Genomic DNA, 15,412 nt, shown 5'->3' with positions numbered 1-15,412 from the left:
GGAATGCCAGCTCATTTTAGCATAATCCCACTCTTTGGGCATCTTAAGTTAATGGAGGGAGGAGAAGTTATGAGAAAGACTCATGAGTGCTTTTGAAAACACTTTCAGGATCATAAAATTACAGGTAAAAGAATATCAGAGGCCTGGCTGTCCTCATTTTCAGAGAAGCTAAGTGCCATACCCAGCCAGGCTCAAACGGGAGCATAACTAGAGCCTTGCCAATACATTTCTTTCACTCAAAGACAAAAATCCAGGATTCTTTGATATCACCATCTCTTTTTGAGTTTTTTTGGGAATCATCCGAGAATGCGTTTGATTTCTTGGGGAATAGTTTGGTTTTGCCCCTGATCATTTTGCTGAATGCCTCTAGTACTGCTGCACTTGCAGAGGATAAGCATAGGATTTACCACCCTGGAAACTGCAAACGTAGAATGTCGTGGTGGGGGAAGGGGTGGGCACGGAAACTTGACACGTTGGGTTTTATAGGAAAACACCTTGAAAATCGACAAAGCAGTGGTGCGATTTATCCTTTAAAATGATTTTTTTCTGCTCTTTTTTTTTTTTTTAGAGATTTTAAAAATTCAAGGTAGGAGTTTAAAGGGACTTCTCAGCTTCATTATGTTATACTTTTTAAATAGCCTCACAAATCTATTTGGTGTTTCTTTATATTCTCTGTTTCTGACGATAGACACACATCCCTGACTCTTCACCTGGTGTTTGTCGTAGTTATCATGTAGCTCTATATAGAAATCAGTGCTCTTGGTTTATGCTTACATTTTTGGTATAGATTTTGCAGGGAAAGCAGTTGTAGAGCTGTAGTTTTGACAGCCACACAACCTCAGGCTTCTTTTTGGCAATGTAATTTCAGGGTATATCTTTAAATTTTTAATCTAAGAATTATTGGTCCTTAAGGGATGTTAAAAAGACAACCAAAATCCTTTATTCTGATTATTAAAAGAAGAAGAAAATTCTGTTTTAAAACCCTAAAGAAGAAATTTCACAAGTACCTGCTTCCACTTGTTGTAATATTTAAATTTCCTAGCTGTTAGAGGTTCTTTTTTGTATCTTACCTAAATAGAGAACTCTTTGGTGTAGTTTAGAGTCATCTATGAAAATCAAGACCAGTTGGATAAGATGTCAATTTCACATTAATTAATGAACCCATGCTTAATACAAAGTCATTTTGACGCGTTTCAAGCTACACTGTTAAGGAGAAGGACTTAAAACTTGTTCACTGTCTTTTTTCTAGATTTCCATGAAAAAAATTACCTTTTCAAAGTTGTTATCCTTTTTTACTAGCCCAGTCAGATTGCAGATGGCTTTTAGCCTCGTCGCCTTCAGACTTTCGGAAGCAGTTTTTCTTAGATTGGGATCAACCGTCTCTTTATGCTTGAGTGCCATTAGAAAGCTTAACTAATGCCATCCAAGAGGAGGGAAGAAAGAGAAAATGAGGGGAGAGGAAAAGCAACAGGCTGTCATTGGGAGAAAGTAGAGGGGAAGATAAGGAAAGATGGAAAAAGAAATGGGGAGTGAAAGAAGTAGACTAAGGTTGACAGTGTCGAGTGTCACCAGCAGTTATGTCAGGCGCACTTGCCGCATCCTGGACTGAGTAGCGAGCTGACTGAAGAATGGGAAGTGAATTGGCTTTAGGACCTGCATGTGTCTCTTGCTACTGTCTGTGTTGCCTCACGTTCAGATTGGGGCCCATCAGGTGCTGTAGCAGTCCACGTTTGAGGCAGTATGTTGGTCCTTATCTCCCTGTTAAGGACTCTGGCAGAAAATTGCGAGGGATTTCAAAGCCGCATAAAACCAGTGAACCTAGTTGTTAGTCTCCTTAGTTGGGCAAGTTCACGGAAACCAAGAAAGGAATACCCCTTGTCTGTCTCATGAAGTGCCTCTCAAACTGTTCTGCCCAAGTGCTTCTGACTGTAGAGGTGATATGAAATGGGTACCCCAGGGGACTAGTGAAAGATGATCCTCAGTTTCTTTGAAGTCTTTTTATCTTGCAAGTCTTATGCAAGTTTTACTTTCTGTTTCATAATAGATCTGTGTTTCTTATAATAGTAAAACAATATCCCACCGCCTCCTACACATATAGAAATCTTTGATGCTCAGAAGATGCACTATGCTTATCTGGTAGCTTCAAGGCCCACCCCTCCCAACCTCTCCCCTACACACAGCAACACATTTCTCCTTGATAATGATGCACATTCCCAGCAGCGACATGGGAAATAGTCGCAACATATAGCTTTCGATGGTCTAGGCTGCACTGGTGATGGCACTTTGGACTTTCGCTGAATTTAAAAGGTGCCTTTATTAATTAGGTTAGCCGTTGATTACATTACATAGACTTGACTCAGCGACCTTCTGCTCAGTTCTAACAGGAAACCTTTGTGAGCAGACACTTAGGGTGTGGCTCTGGTCTAAAGCTCCTCAGGGCATGTTGTTAGACCCTAAAAACCCATCTCCGTTTTCGCAGCTTTCCCTGAGCTGACCAGTCCGATGTTCCTCTTTTCCATAGACATAGAAATGCAATATTCTTTCTCCTCCCAAGTCACTCTACCCAAATAAGTTCTCTATAAGATTTCTTGGAAATTTTAAATAATTCATGTAAAATGTTAAACACAGCTCCTTACACACAGTCAATAAACATTGGCTGCTGTTTTATTGTTGCAACTGTAATTAATTGTAGTGCGTACCGACTACAAGCAGAGCAACATTCATACAGGAAAGTGAGGCTTGTTGGTGGCACATTTGAAACAGATGGTTGATCAATAATTTCAGATCTTGAGTTGTGAACAGATAGCACCTCTGTAAAGCTGAGAAATATATACCACTTACTGTATGATCAAAGAAAGTGCAATAACTTAAATTCTTGAGCAAAAAGATTAAAAAATAAAACCATTGACCATGTTAGTGGGAAAGCTGATTTTAACTTCATATTATTTAGCAATGTGGCCAGCACAGAGAGTTCTGTGGAGGAAAATGCCTAGCATAGTGCCCGGTTTGTGCTGTTTATGTCTGGTGGGTGAATCAATCTGATAGATTGAGACCTCATTGTTGGGGCCTGAATATATACATGCCTGATTGAGCAAGACGTTTGAATGTTACTTAATGGTTAATGAGAAGCCATTTCAGAATTTTGAACAAAAGGAGATAATGTAATCTATTGCTTGCTTTAGACTGGAAAGAAATATGCGAAAGGTTCTATTTGATGACAGGACTATGGTAAATTTCTTTTACTTTTCTGGTTTCTAGAGCACACACCAAAGGTGATAATGGCTCTCCTCTCCTTGGGAAATGGGGGTGGGGGCAGTGTATTTGAATCTGAGAAGGGTAGCTTGAGTACTTTGAGAGCCCCCAAGGAATTGTCCTTCATGAGAATCACTATTTTAGGAAATCCTTGAGTATCAAAATTGTAGAATTTAGAGTTGAATTTAACCTAGAGGCCCTAGCTCTAACCCCTCATGTTATGGATGAGATCAAGTGAGTTCCTCAAGGGTCTTAACCCAGGACTCCTGGTTCCTAGTCTGTTGTTCTCTCTAATATCTAATAAAGTTGTGGGGGAAACTGTGTGGGCAAACAGACTCTTAGGGAGGATTGGCCTACATAGCTTTGTCTTCCCTGCTCCAACAAGCCTAAATGTTTTCATGTCATCTTGCTGTGCATTTAAAATTGTACCACTTAGAAATTCATGTAGGTTTATAAGTATAAAAATGAAAATAAAAATCTCACCACTCCAGAGGCAAATTGCTAAAACATTGTCATATTTTCTTACTAGTCTTTTTTTAGAATACATACTTTTAAAATTAGAATTCTGTTGTTTTATAGCTTGTTTTCTTTAATATATCCAGACGTTTACTTATATACTTAAACTTTGTATGAATACATCATTTTAAATCCTTATGTAGTATTCCATCACACTGATGTGCCGCAGTGTATGTAATTAAACCTGTATTGTTAGATCATTAGGTAGTTCTCAGTTTTTTTTAAACAAGCTATTTTATAAATGCAGATGGCTCTGGGAGGATTAGGAGACTTTTGAATCACACAATAGTTTGAGTTTGTTAAATATCTATATTTTCTTTTTACCGCTGAGCTGAGAGCAGCTAGTTAGAGAATGGAAGTTCTGATTTGGCATGAAGCAAATTAAGAAGGGCAAAGAGGGCCTGGCCCTATGGCTGAGTGGTTAAGTTTGCGTGCTCTGCTTCGGCGGCCCAGGGTTTCGCTGGTTCGGATCTTGGGTGCAGACCTAGCACCACTCATCAAACCACGCTGAGGCGGCATCCCTTATGCCAAAGCTAGAAGGACCCACAACTAAAATATACAACTATGTACTGGGGGGCTTCAGGGAGAAGAAGGAAAAATTTAAAAAAATAAATACATAAAATCTTTAAAAAGAAAAAGAAGAAGGAAAAAGACTGGGTAGGGGCTAGTTGGAAGGGGTCTAGTTCTACACAGGCCATTTGAAGCCTACAAGAGGGTAGGTGCAGATATGGAAGAGGGTTGCCCAAATGGAATAGTATCAGTATTTTGCATAGGAATGGCTGCTTTTTCTTTTTCTGGCCCACATGACCTTTGCTTCAAGACTTTACACTCAAGCTATTTTATGAGTTTTGTGGTTCTCCCACACAGTAGATTTACAAGTATTGGTTATAAGGCTGGGCACCTGAGCACCACTTCCAGTTATTACTTTCTAAATTTCAGCCTAACTACTTAAAAACTTTTGAGCATCATTGTTATGAGTTGTGGACTTCCTGCAGACAAATAAAAAGTGTATTTTGTCAGTCAAATGAAAATGTAGGGGCAGATATTGACAAGGCTTAGTGACTAATTGAATGTTGTTAGGAAAGGACAAGGAGACATCAAACATGACTTAAGAGCTAAAAGCCTCAAAAATGGTGAAATGAGGAGTTGTTGATCTGTGGAGAAACCTCAAAGATGATACCCGAAAACTGTATTACATTTGAGGAACTCGTGCTGGTGAGAGAGAGAGAGAACACAGATAAAATTGTAATTTGGAGATATTCTAAAAGCCTTTATCTTAGCCAGTAGTTTCACTTGTGGCTTAAAACAACATATCTATCTGTATTTCTAAATAACAAAATGGATAAATTTGCATTTCACATGCTTCATCTTTAGTTGGGAACAATTGATTATGTAAGAGAAGGGCGATACTAGAAACTAGGCCTTAGTTCTGCTACTGCTTTACTATGTGACATTGGCCAAGACATTTCACCTCTCTGGTTTCTGATCTCTAACTAAAAGGCTAATTAATACTGGTTTAAATGATTTTTGAAGTTCCTTCTGAACTTAGAGTCTTTATTTCTAAAACAAACAAAAAAATGGCCCCTGAGGTAGAGTTGGTCATACTTTCTCGAATTTGAAAAATCGAGCAAAATGCTGATCTAGTAGATTCATATAACTTTTAAGTACAGCGTCTTGAAGGTGTCCCTCTATCAACTAAAGAACAAATGTCCTCGGTTTAATATATGACTGCATCAAAAAAGAAAAAAAATTGCAACCACAGTAGGTGACCAAAGGGATAAGTAACTTTCAGGAATTTTGAAAGCCCAGGAGTATTTAGTATCTGCTCTCTCAGCATTAAAAAGGTCACCTTGCTAATATATGTTAATTTTGAAAGTTTAATTGACCTTTGGAATTTTAATATCAACCTTTTTTGGTGTGTTTAGAGGTTGGAGCAATCACGGAGGAAACTGAAGCCTGTGATTGGTGGAGTTTGGGCGCTGTCCTCTTTGAACTTCTCACTGGCAAGGTAAGCAGTGACCTGGACGATTAATAAGCTTGCCCAGATGCTACCTGGATTTCAAATTGAGAACATTTAGCCTTTGCCTTTCGTTTTTAGATCAGCAACTAAGTAAGAAAACCTGTGATATCAAAAAAAGCAGAAAAATGCAAGTTTATCAAGATTCCAGATTTTTTAAAAAGTAGAATTGTATTACATTGAATAAATTGATGGTAAAATTCTGTCATGTCCCAATGTTAGTACAAAGTGAAATATAAGACTAAACATTTTTTCTCTTCATTTTCTATAATTCAGTTTTAACAGAGTAAATTTGCAAGGTTCCTGTAAGGGTATGTTAGAATTCTCTGGATGTTTTAAACATCTTACCTGAAACCAGGAGGGAATTCTCATTTTAGAAAATTAGTGTAAATATTAAAGGTAACATGTTTTTTCTCAATACTGTAAATTTTTCCTATCTGTTCTAGCTTAAGGACAGAGTTTATACTGTCTCTGATAAATAACTTTTAAGTAAGATGTTTGAGGTTGATAGACTTTAATAGAGTGTTGTGTAGATGGCCTCCTGGGAAGAAAACAGAGAAAATGAACATACTTTTGTAAGTAGTCATCTACTTTAAATATGTAGGTAATACTGAACTCCTAAGGTGGTTGTGTAATTTACAAATCACCTGTACATACATGTAAATCGTAAGTTGCTATGCATATATAAAGTATTATTAAGAAATTCTAAACATTGAAGGTTTTTAAGAACATTAAAAAGTTTCAGAGATATCAAGTCCCTTTTTAGTTTCTATGTGTAACGTCAGCCTTTCTATTACGAGCCATTCTCGTTATAACTAAGGGGAAGAGCTGGCAGCATATGCTTCTGATGTGATTTCAGCGATTGCCTTCACCTCAGTGAGAAGTTCTGTAGCTCATGGCCCTCGTCCTAAACCGTTCAGGCGGCACTCTGTTGGTTACTACACCTCCAGTGATGATGGTTGTTGAGCTCTCTGTACTTGCTGTCCATAAATCCTGTGATAGAACAGAATATGATGTTATTTGGGATAAGAAGTGTACCTGATTGATTGTTTCAGACTCTGGTTGAGTGCCATCCAGCAGGAATAAATACTCACACTACTTTGAACATGCCGGAATGTGTCTCTGAAGAGGCTCGCTCACTCATTCAACAGGTAATTTAATTGACCTATTGGCCAAGTATATCAACCATGCAAATTAGCAGAGCCCACAGCTTCAAAACCTTAAAGAAATTAGTCTAGGGCAAGAAAGACCCATTACTAATTACAAATTCGGAGCTAATACTTCAGGCTTCTGCTATTTTCTAAGTATTGGTGAGGTTGGAGAGAACAGTTAAAGCTTATTGGTATTAACATTTTTTTTCCCCAAAAGTCCAGGCTAATGTTTAGTCACTTCCATCTATTTGTGTAGGTGTGAATTTAAGTACTTTTGCTTTTAGCTTGTCTGGAGCTGCTCTGTTTTTGCTATTACATTTTGTAACTGTGTCTGAATGGCTATTTTCAGTCTTTCATTCATATTTATATTAGGAATGGGCTACTCAGGTTGCTTAGGAGAGAAGTAGTGTTAGAAAATCTTGCCAAGTTAGATCACTCCAGCTCCATCCGTTTATGCAACTTGGGCATTGGTGTCAGTGCATTTCTGGTGGCTTTGAGGAAAGAGACTATGAGCTTCTTAAATTGATTCCCCACATTTAAAATGCTCCTCTAGTTTTGGTGAGTACGCTGAGGGTTGTCACCATTGTGCTATGATAGGCTCATAGCAAATCAGCAAGAATTGTCAGGCCTGGGATCCTTGTACTTTTATGAAAACAAAGGGAAAGTTTATTTAAAAAAGGTCAAGAACTGAAATTTTTGTTTGATGAAACATGAATTATTTCTTTCATCAGGGGACAAAATTTTAAAAAAAGGGGAGGAGGGTAGACTATATTAAGAAGAAAATCGCCTAGTATTCTCTTGAAGACTATTCTTGGTTCCATTCAACAAATCTATGCAAGGCACAGTGCTGTGAGCTACAAAGGAAAGACTGACGAGTAACTATATCACAGATGGGTCTGATAAAGGCTCTCAGAGAGGTTTAAAAAATACTTCGGCAAGTCAGGATAAGGAGGGGTTATAAGTTGACGCAGTGGTTGTATTAGGAAAGTTTTGTGTAGTGGATGTTGTTTTTGTGGAGCCTTAGACAGAATTTGGGCGTGGCAGGGTTGGATGTGGGGGGAATAACTAGGTGGAATGAACAGCTTCAACGAAAGAAGGAGTCTGAAAGACTCAATTTGGGCAATCAAAAGTTTGGTTTATCTAGAGTAGAGGGGTGAATATGGGGATGAATAATAGTAGTGGATAAGTGTGGAAAAATAAGTTGGGGTTCTCTTATAGGTTCTGCTATCATGAACACTAGGGTAGAGTGATAATATTTAATTCAGTAAAAAACTTGAGATTTGGAGTTTTCATGCAGAAGAGTGAAGGGATCAGGTTTTTGCTTCGAGAAGATTAATGCCCAGAGTCTGTAAAATATGAAGAAACATAATCAGGTTGGAAATACTGAGATGAAAATACTCTGAGCACTTTGCAAAAGGGCTAAGAGGTAATATAAAGATATATAAAACATTTCATTCTAATGGGAAAAAAGGACAGCTGCTCACTTGATTTCGTCTTATTTCTTGTGGCACAACAAGGTAAACTCAAAGTATTTTTTGGGTAAATAATTTAAGGAAGGCTAGCAACTGCTATTTTTTGTTTCTCTTTCTTTAAGAAGTAGCCATTATTACATAATGTTGAGAATAGAATTCCTTGCATTAATTCGTAAAGGTCTGCTGCTCCTGTCTTTATTAGCAATTATGTTGTAAAGGAGTCTATGCTTAAGGTATGTTAAATCTCCCAGTACACATACATACAGCTTAGATAGTAAATCAGCGTTCTATCATTGGCCTGCCTGAGGAAACTACCAGTCATGTTGAGGAAACATCATCAGGAAAGGGAAAAGGGGTCTCTTGGCATGATTAGCAATTTGTCATTTTGACTTTCCTCTTCCACTACCTCACAGGTCAGAGAGGTCATTTTAAAAAATCACAGAATGATTTATATGGAAATAATTATTCTGCTTTGGGGAGATTTCCCTTTCTTTGGTCTTTCAGCTCCTTGCTCTCTTCTTAGATTTCATAATCCGCAGTACTTATGGTTCAGTCATCTCGGTGAAGTGAATGATGCTAAAGTAAACATAGTTACATTTTAAGTGCAATTTAAAAAAAAGATACTTAACATTTTACAAATCCTCAGAGCATGTGTGTTTGTACTTCACAGTATACATTTAGTTAATTATGACACAGGTGCTTTGTCAGTTGGAAGATATATATGAGAAAAAGATCTTCAAAACAAATTTCTGTGCCTTTATTGCTCAGCTTTATTGCCTGTTCTTGAGGAGAAAGGAGGTTAGTGGTGACTATCTTGGATTTGTCACTGGCTGACACATTCTCTTAAGCAATAGAATTTGTGTGTAATCTCTCTTGAGGCCTGGAATAGTATTTAAAATTGCAGAATATGCAAGATAGTCATGGGTAAAACAATTATGCCTTTGTCTATAGGTTTGTGCTTGCAAATTTATAGAGGAGTCCATGAACTAAATAAATTGACTTTAGTAAAAGTCAAAATATGAACCTTTATTGGAATTTCCTAATGAGGTCATGTTTTGGAAAGAATGGGGGTGAAAAATTGTAACAAAGAAGAGAGAAATTATGTTTCTTGAAATGTTAAAAAGTATGCTATGGTTATAGTTAATTTTTACCAATATTTGATATTTTAGATTTATAATAAAATGTCTGATGCCCCCCACATTTCTGTCAGTAGACATGAATTGTCTCATTTTGAAAATGGATTTGATATATTTAGGATATTTTTATGGTGTATCTTTTATAAAACCAGCTTTTCTCTTAATGCATTTTAGCAGCTTCTAATATAAAAATTCTGGGAGCAGTTAGCTTTAATAAACAGTGGTCATTTTGAATGCTAGGTGTAACAATTTCAAGTGAAAAGACTGTGAGTGCAGTGTTTTGAAGTGTATGCTTCCCCCTCTCTGTGGATTTGGTAATATCAAAGTGAAGTCATAGATTCTTGGCATTTGCAGGCCACACACTTGTGAGGCAGTATAGTGTTGCGGTTAAAAGCATAGGTTCTGGAGCCATAGTGCCTGAATTCATATCCTCTCTTTGCTACTTACTACTTGTATGATCTTAAACAAGTCATTTAATTTCCCTGAGTTTCTGTTTTCTCATCTATAGAGACAATAGTGGTAGCTATTTATAGAGTTGTTGTGAGTTAAATGAATGAACCTATGTCAAGCACTTAGAATAATGCTTGGTACACAGTAAGTGTCACTTAAATGATTTGTATTTTTATTATTGATAGGGCAATGTTGAAGGTTCATGACATACAGTAATTTGTAATTTGATGAAGCATGTAGTTGAATTATAGGGCTGCTAACGTAACAGTGAGGCAACTGCTGGTGAGACAGGTAAAAAGGTCTGAGAACCCTTATGTTCATCACAGCATTATTCACAAAGCCAAGACTTGAAAACAACCTAGGTGCTCATCAAGGGACGAATGGATAAAGAAGATGTGGTATATATACACAATGGAATACTACTCAGCCATAAGAAATGATGAAATCCGGCCGTTTGTGACAACATGGATGGATTTTGAGGGTATTATGCTAAGTGAAATAAGTCAGAGGGAGAAAGTCAAATAGCGTATGATCTCACTCATAAGTAGAAGATAAAAACAACAACAGACAAACACAGAAACAGAGATGGGATTGGTGGTTACCAGAGGGGAAGCAGGGAGGGAGGAGGGTGAAAGGGGTGATAGGGCACATGTGTGTGGTGATGGCTGGTAATTAGTCTTTGGGTGGTGAACATGGTATAATCTACACAGAAATTGAAATATATAACAATGTATGCCTGAAATTTATATAATGTTATAAACCAATGTTACCTCAATAAAAATAAATAAAAAAAACCAAAACAAAACACCAAAAAACAACAAAAAAGAAAAGGTCTAAGAAAGTAGTAGACTGGCCTATAACAGGAAGTCAGTTGATATTTTTCAAACAAATAATTGAATTAATGAATGAAAGAAAAATAGAAATAAAGGAAGAAAGAAAAGAAATAGAAGTTTTGGTTAAATTTAAATAGTGGGATTTCCTATATGTATAGAACCATTAATGTAAAGAAATCAGTTAGATATTTCAGTTGCAATTGGCTAAATTTGTGGAAAAAATTATTTGCTATAGGAATATTCTCAGATTTGAATGGCTATAGCAATATGAGTAAGTTGGCAAATTCTCTCTTCAAAAAAGGAAATTATAAAGTTGGACAGAATTGGCAAAAACAACCATCTCAATGCTCTGGAAATTGATCAGAGGTATACAACAATCTGAAAAGTGTTTATGCTTGAAAAATAGCTTCACTGTAGGAAAGAACAGTGGGACTCTGTGGCATTCTTATCTGGGGCTGAACCCATTCTCTCTTTCCTGCTTGGTCAGGTGTAAAGGTTCTGCCAGATTGGGGTAGGGCGTGAGGACCAACCCTGAGGCTGCATGTATGTGCATAGGAGCAGGGAGAGATTCCAGAGGAAAGTAAAGAACAGGGCAGACTTGAACATGGCCTAAACTTTGAATGTGTTCTCCTATCCGCTGGCAGATGATGAAAGCTTTAATGGCTGAAGTATTCAAATGCAACCTCTTTTCAACCGCTGGTTGACCACTAAGCTATGCAGACACAGGGATGACCCCTAGGAAGTGAGGCTTAAAAATAAAAACAAAAAAATAAGCAGAGATATCAACAGTTGCTTGTTACAGTCGAGTAGGGGAAGCAGATTTACAGATCTAGCTGAAAGAAGTTACCAAACAAAGAACAAACCAGCCAACAGCAATGATAACAGTCTTTGTGGGAAAAAAATCAGATCCAGAGTTGCTAACATATGTTATTTAAAATGTCCTGTTTTCAGCAAAATATTATGATATACACAGAAACAAAAAAGTATGACCCTTATGCAGGGAAAAAAAAATCAGTCAATAGAAATTGTCTTTGAGTGTCCCCAGATTTTGGATTTAACAAAGACTTCAAATCAGTTTTATAAATATGTTCAAAGAACTCAAGGAAACCATGTTTAAAGAATTGAAGGAAAGTATGACAACAATGAATCAACAAATAGAGATTCTCAATAAGGAGATAGAAATTATATTTTAAAAAAAAGAACCAAGTAGAAATTTTCAAGTTGGAAAGTACAATAATTGAAATGAACGGTTCACTAGAGGGAAAATAAATTCACTAGAACATCTCAACAGCAAATTTGAGATAGATGAAAGAAGCATCAATGAACTTGAAGATAGAATGATAGAAAGTATCCAAATGGAAAAACAAAGAAAGTTGAAGACAAATGAACAGGGCTACAGAGACCTGTGAGACAATATCAAATATATCAATATACATATAATAGGACTCCCAGAAGGAGAGAAAAGAGCAGCAAAAATATTTGAAGAAATAATGGCTGAAAATGTCCCTAATTTGATGAAAAACATTGATATACATCCAGGAAGCTCAGTGGACCTTAAGTAGGAAAATACAGAGAACCCCACCTGAACATATTATAGTTAAGTTGTTGAAAGAAAAACAAAGAGGAAAATGTTGAAAGCAGCAAAAGAAAAGCCACTCACTGTATATAAGGGAACATTAGTGTTTGACGTCTCACCAAAAACAATGGAAAACAGAAGACAGTGGACTGATATAGTCACAGTGCTGAAAGGAAGTAACTGTCAACCATGAATTCTATATATCCAGTAAAATTATCCTTCAAAAATGAAAATGAAATAAAGAAGGTCCCAAATGAAGACTGAGAGAATTCATTGCTATCAGACCTGCCTTACAAGAAATAATACAGGAAGTCCTTCAGGTCTGAAAGGAAATGACACCAGATAGTAACTTGAATTCATAGGCGCAAATGAGGAGCACTGGAATGGTAAATATGAGTTAATAGAAAAGACTATATTTTTTTCTCATTTCTTGTCTCAATTTTCTTTAAAAGATGTAAGATTGTATGAAGCAATAATTATAACATTGTGCTCTTGGGTTTATAATATATAGATGTAATATATAATGTATATGACAGTAATAGACAAAATAGGTATGGAGCTAGAGTAGACCAAAGTTTCTACATTTCACGGGAACTGTTAGTGTTAAGAAGCATAAATTAAGAAGCATAGCAATCATAAAAAAATAGTAAAAGAAAATTAATAGAGGAACTGAAATAATACAGTAAAAAGTATTTGACACAAAAGAAGGCAGTAAAAGAAGAACAAAAAAGAAAGTGGGTGTGGAAAACAGACAGCAAAATGGCAAATGTAAACCCACCGTATCAATAATTACATTCAATGTGAATGTCTAAACATGCCAAACAACAGGCAGAGATTGTTAAAAAAGTAGGAGCCAAATATCTTCTGTGTACAAGAGACACTCCTTAAGTTCAAAGACACAAATAGGTTGAAAGAAAAAGGATGGGAAAAGATGAGCCATGCAAACAGTAACCATTAGAGAGCTGCAGTGGCTCCAATAAATACCTGACAAGATAGGTGTGAAGACAAGAGACTTACTCGAGACCAAGACAGGTGTTTCATAATGATGAAGCGTTAGGACGCAGAAAGAGAGAACAAGTATGAATGTGTGTGCTCTGATAGCAGCCTGAAAGCATAGGAAGCAAAGTCTGACCAAATGGAAGGGAAAAATACACAATCCGGTAATAATAAATGGAGGCTTCAATACCTCATTCTTGATAATTGATAGAAAATCAGCAAGGATATGGAGGAGACTCACATAACATTATTAAACAACTCTAACTGACACATAGAGAACAATGATTGCAGAGTACATTCTTATCACCTGCACATGGAACATTCTCCAAGATAGATCATATGCTATGCCATAAAACAAGTTTCAATATTTAAAAGGATTGAAATCATACAGTATACTCTAACCATAACAACTTAATTAGAAATCATCAACAGAAGGAGATCTGGTGAAGTCACAAATACTTGGAAATTAAACACCACATTTCTAAATAACCTATGAGTCAAAGAATTAATACCAAGAGAAGCTAGAAAGTGTTTTTATCAGAATGAGACCAAACGTACAATATATCAAAACTTATAAGATGCAGCTAAATCAATTCTTGAGGAAAACTTATGGTTTTAAACACCTATACAGTAGTCCCCCTTTATCCACAGGGATACATTCCAAGCCCCACTGTGGATGCCTGAATCCACAGATAGTACTGAACCCTGTGTGTACTATGTTTTTCCTATACATACATTCCCACGATAGAGTTTAATTTATAAATTAGGCAGATTAACAACAATAATAAAATAGAACAATTATAATAATATACTGTAATAAAAATTACTGTACATCTTAGCAATGTCAGCATACAATTTTTTTTCTTATTAAGTGGAGAATTCTCACCTTTTCAGTTAAAGGAACCACTTTACGGCTTGTCTTTGGCACATCTGAAGTGCCAGCAGCACTATTCTTTACTTTGGGGCCATTATTAAGTAAACTAAGAGTTACTTGAACATAAGCACTGTGATATCATGACAGTCAATCTGATAACTGGGATGGCTGCTACATGACTAACGGGAGGGTAGTATATACAGCATGGATCTGTGGGACAAGGGGATGATTCCCATCCTGGGCGTGATGGAGCAGGACAGCACAAGATTTCATGGTGCTACTCAGAACGGTGTGCAATTTAAAACTTAGGAATTGTTTATTTCTGGAAATTTGCACTTAATATTTTTGGACCACAGTGGACCACGGGTAACTGAAACTGCAGAAAGCGAAACCAAAGGTAAGGGGGGACTCTGAATCAGAAAAGAAGAAAGATCTCAAAAAAAAATCTCACCTTGCACCTTAGGAAACTAGAAAAAGACTATGAACTATAAAAAGCAAAGTGAATCCAAAGCAAGCAGAAATCAATGAAAAAGAAAAAAGAAAAATAAGGAAAATCAAGGAAATCACAAGTTGAGTCTTTGAAAAGATCAGCCAAATTGTGAAAAAATAGTCTTTTCAACAAGTGGTGCTGGGAAAATCAAATATTTACATGCTAAAACCAAAATGAACTAAGACCCTTACTTTATACCATATGCAAAAATTAACTCAAAATAACTCATAGACCTATATATGGGAGCTAAAATCATAAAAATTGTAGAAGAAAACAGAGGAGGAAATCTTCATGACCTTGAGTTAGGCAAAGTTATTAGATATGATACCAGAATCACGATCCATAGAAGAAAAAAGTTCCTAACGTGGGCTTCATTAAAATTAAAAACTTTTTGCACTTCAAAAGACATCAGTAAGAAAATGAAAAGATAAGCCACAGACTGGGAGAAAATATTTACAAATCATATAACTGATAAAGGACTTGTATTCAGAGTGTATAAAGAACTCATAACTGAATAAGCAGACACCTCAGGGTAAAGCAGGCAAAGATTCGCTAAGGAAGCTATGTGAATGGCTAATAAGAACGTGAAAAGATGCTCACTCTCATGAGGCATTAGGAAATGCACATTAAAACCATAAGATACCGCCAA

The 15,412-nt window shown here is 36.5% G+C and overlaps 1 protein-coding gene across 14 annotated transcripts in view; it reads left to right on the top strand.

Moving 5' to 3' along the window:
• The window catches only part of RPS6KC1 (ribosomal protein S6 kinase C1), a 172,106-nt gene that overhangs the window by 154,304 nt on the left and 2,390 nt on the right, over positions 1 to 15,412 (top strand). For all 14 annotated transcript variants that reach the window (XM_001488504.6, XM_023640738.2, XM_023640737.2 and 11 more), the window contains 2 exons: positions 5,694 to 5,776; positions 6,841 to 6,936. In XM_001488504.6, the coding sequence (XP_001488554.2) occupies positions 5,694 to 5,776; positions 6,841 to 6,936 (179 nt within the window). The remainder of the gene's footprint in view (positions 1 to 5,693; positions 5,777 to 6,840; positions 6,937 to 15,412) is intronic.

This window comes from Equus caballus, chromosome 5 (genome assembly GCF_041296265.1).
Source record: "Equus caballus isolate H_3958 breed thoroughbred chromosome 5, TB-T2T, whole genome shotgun sequence".
Lineage (NCBI taxonomy): Eukaryota > Metazoa > Chordata > Mammalia > Perissodactyla > Equidae > Equus > Equus caballus.
The sequence above is the reverse complement of the archived record's forward strand: the minus strand, read 5'-3'. Positions and strand labels throughout refer to the sequence as shown.